The following is a 16,288-nucleotide window of genomic DNA, read 5'->3' on the forward strand; positions in this document are numbered from 1 at the left end:
CCCACCTTAGTTCAGGCAGCTAAAGCTGGCTTTTTCCAGTTGAAGTGTGGCGTGCTTGGCACTTCTGCATAGATCCACCATTTCAGAGACTGCTGGTTCATCACAACTTTTATTTTTTTCTCTGTAAACTCTAAATCATAATGTGCCATGTGAGCTAAAGGCCCAAAAAGCAAAAGGTAAACTTGACTAACCTTAACTGGAGTACTGTGTCCAGGCCTGGGGCCCCCAGTACAAGAAAGATGAAGAGCTCTTGGAGCGGGTCCAGAGGAGGGCCACTAAGATGATCAGAGGGCTGGAGCACCTCTCCTATGAGGAAAGGTTGAGGGAACTGGGCTTGTTTAGCTTGGGGAAGAGAAGGCTCCTGGGAGACCTCATTGTGGCCTTCCAGTACTTGAAGGGAGCTTATAAACAGGAGGGGGAATGGCTGTTTACACGAGTTGATAGTGATAGGACAAGGGGGAATGGTTTTAAACAGAAGCATGGGAGGTTTAAGTTAGATATTAGGAGGAAGTTTTCCACACAGAGGGTGGTGACACATTGGAACAGGTTGCCCAAGGAGGTTGTGGATGCCCCATCCCTGGAGGCATTCAAGGCCAGGCTGGATGTGGTGCTGGGCAGCCCGGTCAGGCTGGTTGGCGACCCTGCACATAGCAGGGGGGTTGAAACTAGATGATCATTGTGGTCCTTTTCAACCCAGGCCATTCTGTGATTCTATGAACCTAGCTGGCTTAAACTTCTATTTGCATCACAGGTCAGTGGTATCATTTTCAACTGGTAGGAGCAGTGAATATTGCAGTGATCTATTCAAGATAGTTTCTCTTCTCCTACAAAATCCTGCTGTATTTTCTCTATTTTAAGAGCTGTGCTATAATCTCCGCACATTTAGATGTTGCAAGAAGAAAGAGACTTCTGGGTCTGAAGCAAAAGAGCAGAAAAGGAAATAATATTTAAATTTACCTGCTACTGTGGTCTTAAAGTTTTTTGTAGTCTATATCTCCAACCACATCCATATGCAAAAGTCTCTAGCGTGTTCCATACCTGGACATGTGGCTTATTTCCAGAGCTACATGGCGTGCAGAAATAACCCCAGCAAGATATCTGTAGGCAGGTGAGCAGCTCTCTGCAAAGCTGCAATGGCTGAGAAGGTTTTGGAGGGATTTGCCCAAGCGAAGATAAAGGCAGTGTGCTGTACCTCCTCCCCCCTTCCTCTTCTCTCTGCTGTTGCAATAGGTAGGGATTTGCAGTTCTCAAGAAGGAGTATTCAGGCAAGTCTTTGCTGTTGCTGCCTAAATAAATCTTTGGATTTATTTAGCTATCAGTTACATACACACAAACAAACAAACAGAAAAGACATTTATAAAACAAACCCAGATCACTGACACATGTGGTGCCTGTGGTCTATCCACGTCCTCAAGTCTCACAAAAAGAGCTGAAGACCGAAGGCTTAAGGAAATGGCTGAGAGTCCAGACCCTCAAGGACAGTCACCTCCTGAAACAGTGACCTTTCCACATGGTCTTCCCTTCTGAAGGGGCTGATCCATGGCGATTCTTCTTTTTGAACACACAGACATAAAGAAAACCCCTCTGTGCTTCAGGCACCTGATTGTCCTTCAAGCCTTTCGCCCTCTCTGCCTCCCCCAGTACTCCATTGAGGGACCAGTGACATGCACGCCTTCTTTGCATCAGGGCTCTGTGCACTCAGACCTTCATCACAACCCCAGGTGTCCCAGATAAATACCTTCATTTCCCCTTCCCAAACACAGAATCATGAGCGAGAGTAAAAATTTTTTACTTCCACTTGTTTTTAATTATCATTTTTGGCAAATATACAAAAACAAGGAATGACAGCAGCTGGTAAACTGTCACAATCTGAGGCAGCACACCTTAAAATGCTCTACCTCAGAGGATGTTTACACAAACATGTAACTGAAGCATCCACTCGAAAAGACACCAGATCAGCCTGTGCTGAAGTAAACCTCAGTTGAACAGACTGGATTTGGTTCGGAGAGCACCCTGTTGGCATTTTTCACAAGATTTTTGCCATTTTTTGCTGCCTGGCCTGCTTTGTCTGGGGATGTGGGATGGGGAGTGCACAGAGGACATGAGCACATCCGTGTAGACAGCAGGGCAATTGAGGGGTGTGGGACAGCCCCTGCCACAAAGCCAGCTGGAGCACAGGACCCCTTGTATTCTGCACATATGCTAGTGAAATCTTGTGTGAAGCACGTGCAGATTTTGATGGAGTTGCTCGTGGAATTTTTCATGGTCTGGCACTTCTGAAGGTAGAGAAGAAGCAGTAGTTTCATAGGGACAGGAGGTAGGCTTGAACACAGGCAGCACATTGCAGAGGAGTGAGCTAGTCTTTCATTGATCTTGGCTAGCAGCAGACTTTTCATCTGTGATATGTCTTCGCTGCTGACACATTTAAACTCTTAGAAAATCTTCCTTACTTTAAGGCAAGGAATGACGGAGACCAGGAACAGAAGTTGAAAGATAAAATATATTAGAGAATTCTGCAGTCTTCTCCCTTGCTGCACCCGCCTTTATTGGTCACAGGAGGTTAGAGCTTTACTCAGGCAGTTCTTGCCAGAATGTATAGCATTGTGATTTACATTCAGCCTAGTTTTAGGGAGGGACTTTTCTGGAGCAAGCATAGATGGACATTTTCCTCTGTGATGCTATCACAGAACAAATCAGATTGTGTCTTATCTTAGCTCCGGGGATTTCTCACACAGCAAAATAAACATTTTACCTCAATCAGGAGACATTTAGACAGCATAACAAGGGGCAAAGAAGGGACAAGAAGTGTGTGACATTGGTTTGTCATGTTTTCTGAGGGGCTAAAGCAATATGGGAGAGATAGTGGGAAAGCTTCAGGTCCCCAATGGCACAAGTGAATGGAGCAGGAGATGAGTGAATTCAGTTTCATAGAATGCTTCAGGACAAGGCTGAGGATGTTGAGCCTTCAGTATGCAATTCTGCTCCAGTAGAACATGGTTCCGAGGAGGACACAGAACTGAAAAGACAAGACTACTAAGTTTCTCTTCTCCTCATTCCTTCCCCACACTTCTCCCCCCAGTCCCATGTAATCCTACTGATAGGAGAGAACAACAGAAATTCTTGATAAGCAAAGTTCATTCAGGAACAGGGAGCCTAAAGCTTTTTTATCTGCACAGAAACTTCACAGTGCAGAAAAGATGTGTGCAGACATAACTATTTGACCGGATCACTCAGCTCACTGGGGATTATCTGTCACGAAACTGCTGAACCCTAAGTATTTGAAACACTTCTGCAAAGTCTTCAAACTAGAAATGGAATTATCTTTCATGCCTACAGTTTAGATGATCCAATACCCTCTGAAAGCAAGGATCTGTTTGCTGGGCTGTGTTACTGAGATTGCAGTAGGGCACAGCAGGCCTGAAGGCCATCTAGCTCTTTGAGCGCGCTAGCCAGGGATGATGGGAAACTTCTGTGCGTAGTCCTGCTAGTGGAGCAGGCTACAAGCACATTGGTGAGAAATAAATCATCTTCAGATATTTTTCAGCCCTGTCATTCACCTCCACCCAAGAGGGTGTGGAATAGTAAGGAAAGAGAAGAGGAAATAAAAACAAATAGTAAGTACTCACAGTCCAGCAGAGGATGGCAAAACCAAACCAGGCAACACCCCAGGCTTGCCTGTTCAGTGGCCCAGAAATAGCATCGTAACAACCCTGTAAGGCAACCATGCATGAATCAACACAAACTTTGAGCTTCTGTTGCTCAGTTACAAGCTCATCCACCTCCAAGAGAGAGTAAAGCATGATCCTCTCCTATTGTTATTTGAGTAATTCAGGAAGACAGGCCAGATCTACACTGATTATTGACATCTTGCAGATAACCTGCATGTTTCTAACTTCAAATACAAAGCAGACCCATCTTAAATACTTCAAGGACAATTTTCCACTTGCCGAACACAAAGACAGTCAACACAGAGCTGGATTACTGAATCTAAAAGGTGTAGGCAAGTTTGGAAACCCGAGCATCTTCTGGAAATGCTTGTTAGTGGAGAACTTCATGCTCATGACCCAGCAATCTGTCTAACAGGAAAAGCTGGTTAACTGTAATGTTCAGCAAGTGATGTGCTCAGTAAATGGATCTCACTGTAGGAAGCACTTCTCGGAGATGCCCTACTATTCATTTCCTGGGGCACAGTGCCAGAGGATAACCCCTTCTTCCTCTCTTGCCATCTGTTCTCCATTACTTTTGACAGCTGCCAAGAGGAGGACAACTGCTGTCTTGCTCACTCATGTATGCACTCATCTTTGGGCAATGTTTGATTTAGCTGGTGACCACCTGCGTGTATGAGGTACTGCTTCATATTGGTAGCATTGAAATAGTTTTCTTCCAATTCATACATTGTTAAGTGTGGTCTCCTCACCTTGAGAAAGACATTGAGGCACTGAAGTGTGTCCAGAGAAGGTCAACAAAGCTGTGAGGGGTCTGGAGCACAATAGTTGTGGGGAATGGCTGAGGGAACTGGGATTGTTCAGTATGGAGAAGAGGAGGCTCAGGAGAGACCTCATTGTTCTCTACAACTCCCTGCAAGGAGGTGGTGGTGAGGTTTGGATTGGCCTCTTCTTCTGGGTAACAGTGATAGGACGAGAGAGAATGGTTTCAAGTTGTTCCAGGGGAGATTCAGGTTGAATATTAGGAAACATTTCTTCTGAGAAAGAGTAGTGAGGCATTGGCACAGGCTAGCCCAGGGAAGTGGTGGACTCACCGCCCCTGGAGGTGCTGAAGAACGATGTAGATGTGGTACTGAGGGACATGGCTTAGTGGACATGGTGGTGATAGGTTGGCAGTTGGACTTGATGATTTTAGAGGTCTTTTCCAATCTTAATGATTATGTGATTATTAGTGATAGTCAGAAAAGCCTTTACCACAATCTGTGCTGTGTTCTACATGGTCAGGAACCTACAAGTACTGCTGCTTCTTCAGAAAGCTTTTGAACACCTGTAGCTTACAGTAGAGGAGGAAGGCTATTCCCTATTTCCTTCCCATCCAGCAAGGCACTTTAGACTAACACATGTTAACTGGAAAAAACAGAGAAAATCTTACGTTGCTGTTATAGAAGCCGGGGACTCCAAGCTTGCAGCCATCAAGATTGATGGGTTCACCTCGGTTGTCCATGACACAGCAGTTGCGTGGCCAAGGATAGTCGGCGTCGTTGTGTGTCACACGAAAAGCAGATGTGTATTCCTGCCAGTCCGAGGGCCCGTGCACCCCGCAGCACTGGTTCTGTGGGGTGAGAGAAGGAAACGATCTTCATGGGCCAAGGTCACAGCCCTGCACAAGGCAGGCCCCTACATGTGGTTAAGCATTAACCACAGATTTATGGGAGAGATTTTTGAAGTGCTTGCCCTTGTCAGTCTGCCATCTGATAAACAAGCAAAATGGGGAGTGTGTCAGGAGTTTGTCTAAGGTTCAAGGCAGATGCTATCCTTTTTATTACTGAGAGGGTCTGAGGAGGATTTGAAATTCCAGAGCCGCAGAGTGTTTAGTAATTAGTGATAGTATTCAGTGTTATTAATACCTGGAGCATGAGATTATTCCACGTCTTTGTGACCCCTTCAGTCATCCATTTGTCATTGTTGTTGTCTGCATCTGACTTCAGATACCTCTCCAGCATTTGCTTCAGGAAGAGGTTTGGAGTAAGCTGCAGGAGAAAACAAATAAACAAACAACAACAACAAGACCCATCAGAAAAGAATGAAGGAACTATGTAAATAAGTGGCCATGCAAAGCAAATATGTGGGTGGGCTTGCTTGCTTGCTTCAGTATCTAGCTAGAGAACTGGAATGCTGTTCCCCCCAACACTCCCACTTTTACACAGAGGAGGCTAAAGAGCAAGATTTAAGGGGCAGGAGCAAGAAAGACACAGAGCATGACTTTTAAGTTTGTCCTTCCAGATGTCAGATCAAAAGAGATGTGCAAAAGCTATGGGTTACATTTGATGTTGCTTGGAGATGAAGTGCCTCAGGTCATTTTCCCCACCAATACCTGCAATAACCCATGTCATCTTTCCCTCACTATTAAACACTGCCTGTTGTGATGCTGAAGGTTTGTATGAGAGATTAATCAGCCTCTAGCTGAAAGACTAAACACTGCATTGATGATTCAGCAAACCCGCACTTTTATTTCCTTAGCTGCAAGGTTATAAACATTTTGAAGCATCAAATATAACAAAACTCTGTTCAAAACAACAAAGATAATTCCTTCATTAGAATGAATGTTGGATACTTTCCTTGTGAGGTCTTACTCTAACTCAGCAGTAGTCCTTTGAACTTACACTGTACCACCACACAGGCCATTTACTCCACTAAACAGGAAACAGCATGCTGTAAAACTGCAACATATTCCAATGCAGTTGCATGAAGATATGAGAAAAGCAATACTCACAAAGTCTCGGTGAGTTGCTGCTGTGATGCAAGAAGCCATTTCAAATGCATAAGTGATCAGCATCAGAATAATATACTGTTGGAGAGAGAGAGTAGAGTTAGCCATCAGAGAAAAAAATTAAGCAGTTTATTCCCATTCTGTATTTTTCAAGTTTAAGCCCCACACCCCATTCAAGACAAAAGAAACTGAGCTGCACCAGTGTCCCCAGTCTTCTCTGTTCCTCTGAACATTCATGTAGTCCTTCTCTGTGCTCATTTCAGTTTGCAATCTGCTTTCCTGAAGGTGTGTGACCAGAATTGTAATCCATCTCACAGACATGATATCATCAGAAACTTGTTGAATGGCATTAATCCTACCCTATCTTTGTGGATGATACTTTTCTCGATATGCCCAAGATTAACATCAGCCATTTTCTTTGCTGCATCTCATTTGCAAGTTATTCTTCTGTTTGCAAGCTGGAAGCTTCTCAGCAAGAAGCTAGTCAATCCTAGAAGGAGAGACTGTACTTCAGGGAAAGAGAAGGTGCAATTTGATGTGTTGTGCAGATCCTCCTGAGTCATGCTTTGTAAGGAAAGAACCTTCATGAAAACTGATCCTCAAGAGCACCACTCACAGTTTGTTTCATTGCTTCTCTTCCCTTCTCAGCGCAATCCCTTTCAGTCTTCTCTGTATTCCCTTTACAATTCTTATGCCTCCATTTCTCCTCCTACACTTCAAAATGTTTTTCCCAGATTCAAGGTGTTTTCTTCTTTCACCAGCTTCTGCCCTGTACCACAGCCTTGGGTTTCAGTCAAGACATCAACATTTAGAGTTAAGGAAATTCTCTTCCATCACTTGTTGCTGGTGAATTTCCTGGCACAAGAGCTCAGATCTCTGTCTCCTCTTTAAAACAGACACCCTGCCACCCTACATTAAGCCAAGATAGAGCTGATTGCAGAGTTTTCAACTCTACCCTCCCTTAATGCGCACACCAATTAAGTTTCACTACTGTCAACCTAAAGGCCTGAGTAAGAAATTGTAGAGGTTTGTTTACATCTTAACATTGTTCTTGGCATATTCAAAGCTATCTATCCTCATCCCTGTAATTTCTGTTTGCTTGCTGATGCACAATGTCAGCTGCACCCATTTTTGGTATACTAAACACATACTAATGCCTTGTAAAGAAGTCATTACTTATCAGCTCCTAAACTAAATGGTACATGACAGCTGAAAGGCAGTAAGAAGAAACTAGAATCTAAACCACATCCCAGCTGCATCTGATTGCACAAGTGCTTCTGCAGGGCTTCAGGGTCAGGTCAGGGTCAGGACACATGGTTTAAACCGCCATTGTGGTTATTGCCGTTGTGGTTATTGCTATTAATTCCCCCACCCTAGTTTCAGAGCTTCTCATGCATGTCACCTTGTGGGAGAACACAGACAGAGAGAAGAAGAACCTCTGGCTTCTCTTCACCAATAAAAGCTGTCTTTACTCGGTTGGTAAATACCAAGATGAGCAGGGTAAATAAGCCAATATTTTTTAAGTTTGGAAGGAATAAATTGGCAAACATTGCTACACTTACCACCAGTAGCAAAGTCTTGTTGGACTTCATGACTCCAACGATGCCGAGGATAGACAGAGCGAGGAGTGCAAAGCCAACAAAGATACCAATCCAGGCCGCAGCATAGATGTCATCATTTTCTGTGGCTTCCAGCAGAGGGTAGAGGCCATGGGGATCCGACACAAAGAAGATGCATTCTGCTGTCAGGGCAATTCCGCACATCTGAGAAGCACAAATTAGGGAAAACTATTAAACAGAGGGAAATAACAGAGTCACAAAAAGAAGACTGCATTCATTCTATTCAGTCTCCTGTCAGCAGGAGCTCCTCAACTCCTCCCCTGCCCAACTCTGTAACCCCTTTTATTACTCCTTAACACAAGAACTGCAAGCAAAACTCACCCAGCCTGGACCACAAATGTCCGGCCTGGAACTTGAGAACGTTAAGAATAAAATTAACACAAACTTTCCTGTCACTATATGGAAGGAGTTGGCTGGAAAGATGTTGGTCAGCAGCAAGGGCTGTTCCTCTAGAGACACGCTGGTCCTGGGGATCAACCCCTGCCATTCCCTCCCAACTGACCTGCCAAAACAGCTCTGCTTTATCCCTTGCCTCATGTTACATTGGTGGTCTTCACATGTGAAAAGGGATTTCTTGGCTAGGAAGCATTAAAAAGTGTCATACTGTAAGGAAGCTGCCACCCATCCACGTCCACTTCACTTACCCCAATGACCACATTCCCCAGGATTAATAGACCCTGACAGATGCGTATGCCATTGTCAGTTTTTGCCATCTTTAGATCTTCATGCAAACTGGGAAAAATCAAAGACAGTCATCAGTTAGACCAGTACAATAGGCTTCATTTAGAAACAGAAATTACCCACGAGGAGAGTATAGACAGAATCCATCTGTCTGTACTCCTCCCACTCCTTGCTTCATGCTAGTTTTAAAAGAAAAACCTCCCGAGGCATGAAGCTAATAACTGAAATGCTCCCTGATAGTTGAGCTACGCAAGAGTGGGATGACTGTGCACAGACAGTTGCTTCAACTCACTTTGGGCTTGTTTTTTTTCTGTGACACACCAGTACCCATGCAGCCCCCTAGCACAAGCACAGCTCATGGTGACACATTTCCATCTGGCTGGAAACAATGGCTACTGGGATGAACACCGAATGAGTTTGATTTCCTCATCTCACTTCTCCTTCAAAGAAGCCAGATTTATTCCAGGGCACATCACACATCTTATTGGCCATTCCCTTTTGGCCAGCACTAGCATGCAACCAAATATAACCATAGAGATAGAGCTGTATCCCACACACATACCTATGGCACAGGGCTTGCCATCACTTACTAAGGGTATTTCCCTCTTTCCTCCCATGCTGAGAACCGAAGCTGGGGCCCCCATTTCCAGTCAGGTCTGAGGGACAGAGCTGCTTAGGCTGCAGCTGGCTTGTGGGAGATTGGCCAAATAGCATTCCCACCAAATTCCTGAGAACATTATATCCTGCAGGCTGGGCCCAGGCACTCCACCTTGAAGTCAGCTCCCTCCAGGGAGCGGCATAAGGATTATTGTGAGGTGTGAGACCTCTTGGAGAAATGAGCCCAAATTCCAGAGCCAATGAAGCCCTTCTTTCAAAGGGACAGAGCATGTGTGTGCATGGCAAGGAAGAAGAACTCCAATCCTGAGACAGGTGCATGTGTTGTGTGTTAAGAAAATACAAGCAATGAAAGAAAGGCTGAAGTGGGCCCAGCTTGAGTAGGCAAAAGGCAGAAAAGCTTGACTTTCCCGCCAGAGTACCTGCACTTGGGACCCCTCTTCCTGGGGCTATCAGCTCTGAGATTCTTCAGATAAACTTTTGAAAAAGTAGAGCAGACATTAGCAGCTGCTAATGAACCATGAGAAGTTTCTTGATGAGTAGGGCTCTTTGGGACCTCTCTAACAAGGCCACCTCCAGCCTCTCAATAGCTGCCTCTCATGGCTGGCAGGCCAGAGGAAGAAAAAACAGTAACAGAGGAAAAGCCAGAATTTCCTATCACCATTTCTGCAGCAGTTTGAGGTTTTGGCATGGAGAGATCTCCAATGCTTTTACCACTACATAAGCAGCAGCAGAGCACATAGGTATTTTTCCAGGATAGCACAAGTGGTCATTATTTTCCAGATAAGAAGCCATTTTTACTCCCAGCCAGGTGGTTGAAGGCTCGTCCAATACATCTAAAGCTGCATGACGCTGTACTTGAATGTGAGTGGCAGGCTGCCAAACTTGCCCTATTTATTACTACACAATGTCCAGAAGTCACACACAATGCCTTGTTGGTCAGAATCATAGAATCATTAAGTTTGGAAGGACCACTAAGATCATCAAGTCCAATTATCAAACCATCACCATCATGCACACTAACCATGTCCCTCAGTGCCACATCTACGTGATTCTTGAACACCTACAGGGACAGCAACCACCATCTCCCTGGCCAGTCTGTGCCACTGCCTCACCAACGCTCAGATCTGGGCTTGGGCAATGCTTGGCCACATGTTCTGCCGATCCTGACAAACCTGTGACAAGCATTTGTCCTCTTACATATCTCAAAGCTGTAGAGGCTACAGCCTAAATCCTTGCTCACACTCCAGAGATTTTAGAAAAGCCTTTAGTTATTGCTGGCTAAGGGTCATCACAAGTCAGGGGGCAGTCCAAAAAGCAATTATATCTCCCTGATCTGAACACAGGTGCACAAATTCTATCACATGAAAAACTGGGTCTGTTCCAGCTGCCATGCAGAGAGCTGGGTTCTGTGCCATGTCCCATCGCTATCGATCAGATCACCTGTGATTAACAAAGCCACAATCCTTTCCTTAGCATTACAGAAACTTCTTTTCCTACCTTTCTCTTTTACGGGCACCCTGCGGTGTAACAAAAGCACTGAGACCAAAAGGATGCCAGAGCTGGCTTGCTCTTGGCTGCCCAAGGGCACAACTCAGCCTTTTTTTGTATAATGAATATGAAGACTCTTGCACATGGACTCCTCACCCAACCCACATGCTTCCCACAATTCCCTTTCTTGTAACCAGGACTTGGCTTGCTCTTGCCTCTCCTTGAGCAGGTATTATTGTAGACACAACAGTCTGAGAAAGAGGGCTTGATCAGAAAGCCTCTGTGGGGCTGGTTACATAAAACAATGCACAGAGAACAGGAAATGGAAAAAGGACAGAAGAGCCTTTATTGTGGACCTAAAAACGAGTGGTGCAATGGAAATCCCTCTTCCACTCCCTTCAGAAGAACCTGTATAAGCATCGGGATGCAGGGCTGGGGAGGGGCTCCAAGGCCATCACAACAGCTGGATCTGATGACAGCTGAGAGCCAACCTTCCAACACACCCCAGAAAAGAAGCTGCAGGAGATCTGGGCCTTCCCACCCTCTTATGCCTCAGAGGTAAGCCGCATTAAGCCAAAGCACTTGGGGCAGGTGCACGAATACTGAGGCACAAAATCAACCTCTGGGTTTGCCTCACACAGAGGCATGACTCACAGCCACCCACCCAGAGTGACACAGGGAGGCAGTCCCTGCTCCCAAAGAGACAGGCACCAGCAGCTTGTGCCTGAGGACAGAAATAATTTTGGAAGTAGGGAAGCCTTCTGTGTGGGCTGGTTAAGGTTAGTTTTACAGCCCAAACAGTTTCCTGGAGCTGCAGGCAGATGTTACTTCCATGGCCTGAGAGCTTTCTTGATCTCTCCTCCGTTCTTCCACTCACAGTGGCTTGCAGCAGGTCTGTGGGAGACAAAAAGCAAGCTCCTTTCTGCAAAGGCTGGCTCCTGCCCCTGAGTTAAAGGTGACCAACACTATACAGGGTCACTACTGGCACCAGTACCTTGATTCAGGGGTGGTTCAGTCTTTGGTGTATCCCTAATACCCATTGGCTGATAGAACTTTTGAAGCATCTGCATCCTTTTTTTACAGGTTGAAACAGGATTTTAATAGCCTTACAGATGAATGTCCCTTGCTTTTGTTTGGTCTCACTCCATTTATAGCCCAAAACACCTATGAATAGAAATTGGCTTGGCACTGCCTCATGCAAAAGCAGGCTGTGTTCTGATTGCCCTGTGTTTTGTGCCAGCTATGGTGGAATCACAAAAGTCCAGCCAAGGGACGTCCGAAAACCATGTATGCATCATGGGTTTCTACAGAGTGACAACACTCACCCCAGCACTTGTGAAGCATGAGGTACTGCCCTCCCTGCCACCAGACGTATAGAGTCTCCCTCCTTGAAGATACCCAAAACCTATCTGAACATGGTCCTGAGCAGCCTGCTTTGAGTGGAGGAGACTTTCAAAGATCCCTTCCAATCTCAACCATGCTGTCATCAACTCTGCACTACATATCCCTCTCCCCAAGGTCTGGGGAGGCCTTCACTACCATGTTCTGCTATCAGAGGCCAGAGGGAGGACACCTTACTCCCACCCCAGGCAGCAGTTGGGGTGCTCAAACTGTTGCCCACCATCATGAGCACAGCGGTACAGGGGCTGGGATGGGGCAGTACATCTGGAGAGTAGCACGAGGAGAGATGGCTGGGCTCAGCAGAGCTGTGCCTCACCCTCTGCTCCCACCCCACGTTTCAGCATGCCTGTGCACAGCGTGGCATTCTTCTCTCCTGGTGTAAGGAAACACAGACAAGGGGCCCATTTGTGCAATTCCCCATGGGCTCTGCAGCCTCCAGATGCCTCAGTGGAAAGGCTTAGAGCCGCGTAAGCGCAACCAAACAAACACAGCCTTTCAGCAAGTGAAGCCTCGGCCTTGCCCGTGGGCCCTGCCCTGCCCTTCACCCCATCCAGCCACCTCTCCTCCTATCCCTTGGGCTGTCCTGGGCCCAAGGAACAGACTGTCCCTACAAGCACGATAAGTGACAGGATGCCAGGGGAGGGAATTTGGCAAGGTGGAGCTGCTGGCTGTACTGGTGCCATGGGACAAGACTCCCTGGTCAAGTCACAAACCCCAAGCACAGACCCCAAACACAGACTCCCTTCACAGCTCCGCATGACAGTGAGCTTCCATGCAGAAAGACTTGAGTAAAAAAATTCACTGTTATCTTTGTTAATGCAATTAAACAACTTATTGATGAATTCTTGGACCCTGCTGCATAAAGGCAGATGTTTGAGGGTGTCGGTTGGCCATCTATTTATCTTGAGGCGAACATCTCCAGCACACATACTCTCCTCTGTCATTGCCCACCCTCCAGCAGCACACGTCACCCCAGGCAAAGAGCAGTGTGGTCACCACGATCCAACCACGCTGAGAAAGGGAAAAGCCAGCCAGTCGTTTTACACTACCAGGGGAGAAATGTAAAGCAAAAACATAGCTCAGCATCAAGCAGGGGTCAGAGACTAATTAAGTTTCCTTTTGAGAGAGATTGCTATGAAACGAAGCCTCTGTGTACAGAGAGGCGGCTGGTAAATCATCAGGCATAATTACCTCAGATATAGAGCTGGGAGGCAGTTTTTTCCTCTCTCCCTCATTAGTTCAGCAGAACCAAAACAAGAGGTATTTTTTTCTTGCCTTCCCTATTTTCATAAGTGAGGGGGATTTGTCTTTCTCAACGGTGATTTTTTTTCGATTCTCAAATATGTTGGCAACAGATCTAATTTTCCCATTCCCTCCTCCCCAGTCTTTAGGAGAAAAAAAATATGAAACAAATTAAAACAGCCATACAGAAGGCAGAGTTTACAGTAGAAGAAAAAAAGCAACTCTTAACAATCTTAGGCAGTTAACCTTATCCAGGTAGCATCCTCCCTCATACTAAACACAGCCCAGAGACTCAAATAGAAATCATTTAACATAAAAACCTCTTTTTCTTGCACCAGATGCTTTTCACTTCTTTGTCTGAAGAGGAAGATGGTGACCAAAGCCAGGTACTCACCCTTCCCTGCTGGTGATGCAGAAAACCAGCCCCACCTGTCCGGCTGGCGAATTCCCCAAGAAGCCCCTTTCCCCCTCCTCGGCTGGTCTTTAAAGAGCCTGGGTTGCTGGAGGAGAGTGCTGTGTGATTGGTAGGGTGCCCATCACATGAGGAATAGTTTTTTTTTTTTTTCTAGCCAAACCTGTTCCCCAGTTCTTGTGGGACCAGAGGGTGTCTCTGTGATTCTTAGATCGTATCGGAATGCTGTTGTGCCAAAAACAGAAAGCTTAAAGAATTTCACTCATTGTACTCTCAAAAAGGTGGACGAGTGACTCACCTGTATGAGATACTTGAGCTTTAAAGAGGATAGGCAAATTTGAAGGGTGTAAATCTAAATATTAGCATTGCTGAACTGCTGTTTGAACAGAATGTAAAAAGAATGCATGGATGAGAAAAGAGAGAAATTAATATTAGTGTTTTCATTTAATTGTATTGCATGGGAAAAGCTTGAAAAATATAGTAGTTTGGGTTGGAACCACTGTGATGTTCTTTAGCTTGGGAATTTTTTTAGAAACGAATGTGTAGGTATTGGCTGCTGTGTAAGACAGAGTGGATAGCTAGAAAAGTGGAACAACTGTTGCATTGCCTTGGGCCCAGTGGTTTTTTAACTCATTCAATCTTATATTAAGCACTGGAATAGGCTCCCCAGGGAGGTGGTTGAGTCACCATCCCTGCATGTGTTTAAAAACTGTTTGGATGTGGTGCTCAAAGACATGATTTAGTGGAGGGTTGTTAGAGTTAGGGTAGTTTGGTTAGGTTGTGGTTGGACTCGATGATCTTTAAGGTCTTTTCCAACCGGAGTGATTCTATGATTCTATGATTATGAAGATTGAGCAAAATCAAGGACATACATATGTACTTATCTGCCTGTGATGAACTGGGACTGAGGCTGAGAAACAGCAGAAGAGGCACTTCTCTCAACTTTCTCACACATTCCAGTCCAAGTGTGCAAAAAATAATCATTCCCATTACTGGAGCCTTGGGCTACAGCTACTTGTGGTTGGTCTTCTTCATTTGTGATGCAAATCCCAATCGAGTAGTGAACTTGGGATGGGTAATGGAAACGTCACATTCTCAGAGTCCATCATGAATCAAAACCAAACAGCAAAAGACATATATACACTTTGTAGCCATTCTTGGAAATGTCTTCTGGAAAATTAGTGATAATTGCAATAGCTCCAATGTTTTACAGATCCCCCCAGTACCTAGGGACAGCCAAAGAGGTCCTGCCAAAGAGAGATCCAGGATGGATACATCCCATGAGATTCACCCTGGGGAACAGGCCATGTTTTTGGCCTTTCCTGCACAAGTAAGGCATCCCAGTGGTTAGCAAAAGAAGATCCAGCTGTTGCAGCCAGCCTGATCTGGTAGACGGGGACAAAAAATGTACTGGTTTGGATAGTTAAGAGTAGGGATGTGTATTTGCCTAGACCTGAATAACTCAGAACCAGTTACTTGTTATTTGTGCTTCCAACAACATGCATGAAAGTCCAGCTTGGTTCTGCACTCCTGGGGGGACTGTGCATTTCACACTAATGGTAGGTTTCTGTTTGTGGGTTTTTTGTGGTAGTTTTTTTTTTGTTTTTTTTTTAATTATGTTTTGTCAGAGGCAAGCTATGAAATTACATGCATATGTGTGCACAGTAGAGGGTCAGAGTGAGACATGGCCTGAGAAAGATGTGTGTTGGAGCTGACAAACAACGCAGTGGGAGCCCAGAATATCCTGTGGGGTGTCTGCAACTGCTTCAGCCTCCCCTGTAGATGTACATCTGCACTGGTAACTTTAGATGAGTGTGCCAACACATTCGTATAGCCAGATCCATACATTTGTGAAAATTGTTGCATTTGCAAACTCTAGAAGCTCAGAAATGTTACCCCCCACACAAAGAATCGGCATGTAGAAAACCACAAGAGCATGTGGTTTCCACACACAAATCCACACAGAGATCCACATATGTGCACACCTCTGCTGCCCATAGATAAGAAGCAGAGAGCTGGGCTGAGTGTGAAGACACTGCAGTTCGGGGTTTCACTTGCCAGGACAGCTGGAGGTGGAAAATGACATTCCTTGGGAGAATTATCACTATGACCATGTGCATATGGAGACAGGGCAGTGTGAGAATGTGCCTGTCACCAAGTGTGCCTCAGTTTTTCAAATATGGCATGGGAGGGATGCTGGAGAATGCCTGAAGAAAGAACAAAGCTTCTGATAAATGCTGAAGAGATGCTGTGGGCCATTCCAGTGGGCTGACCTTGCTCCTAACCCCTAATACCATCTCATCGTCCTGTACTTTCTAAATGTCTTCTCTTCATAACATGCAAATAATGATTTAGGACTGAGAGAATGTGAGAAGGGAGGGATTGTAAGAAC

General features: G+C 45.4%; 1 protein-coding gene across 1 annotated transcript; it reads right to left on the bottom strand.

Annotated features, from left to right (window-relative positions):
- Positions 1-1,727: 1,727 nt before the first annotated feature.
- On the bottom strand, positions 1,728-13,963 carry UPK1B (uroplakin 1B). The gene is made up of 8 exons (XM_090134469.1): positions 13,879-13,963; positions 8,699-8,786; positions 7,998-8,198; positions 6,439-6,513; positions 5,573-5,695; positions 5,098-5,277; positions 3,627-3,710; positions 1,728-3,016 (listed from the first exon to the last, which is right to left on the bottom strand). The coding sequence occupies exons 2-8, from the start codon at positions 8,765-8,767 to the stop codon at positions 2,966-2,968; spliced, it is 783 nt and encodes a 260-aa protein (XP_089990595.1). The 5' UTR covers positions 8,768-8,786; positions 13,879-13,963; the 3' UTR covers positions 1,728-2,965.
- Between the last annotated feature and the right edge of the window lie 2,325 nt (positions 13,964-16,288).

Source organism: Phasianus colchicus, chromosome 1 (assembly GCF_987193195.1).
Source record: "Phasianus colchicus chromosome 1, bPhaCol1.hap1.1, whole genome shotgun sequence".
Classification (NCBI taxonomy): domain Eukaryota; kingdom Metazoa; phylum Chordata; class Aves; order Galliformes; family Phasianidae; genus Phasianus; species Phasianus colchicus.

Excerpts from the sequence above, each read along its gene's own strand:
- UPK1B (XM_090134469.1), bottom strand. The coding sequence starts at position 8,767 with ATGGCAAAAACTGACAATGGCATACGCATCTGTCAGGGTCTATTAATC. Across the intron at positions 8,199-8,698 it reads TGGGGAATGTGGTCATTGGG|ATGTGCGGAATTGCCCTGAC; the intron begins GTAAGTGAAGTG and ends TGTGCTTCTCAG. Across the intron at positions 3,711-5,097 it reads CCGGCTTCTATAACAGCAAC|GGTTGTTACGATGCTATTTC; the intron begins GTAAGATTTTCT and ends GTTGCCTTACAG.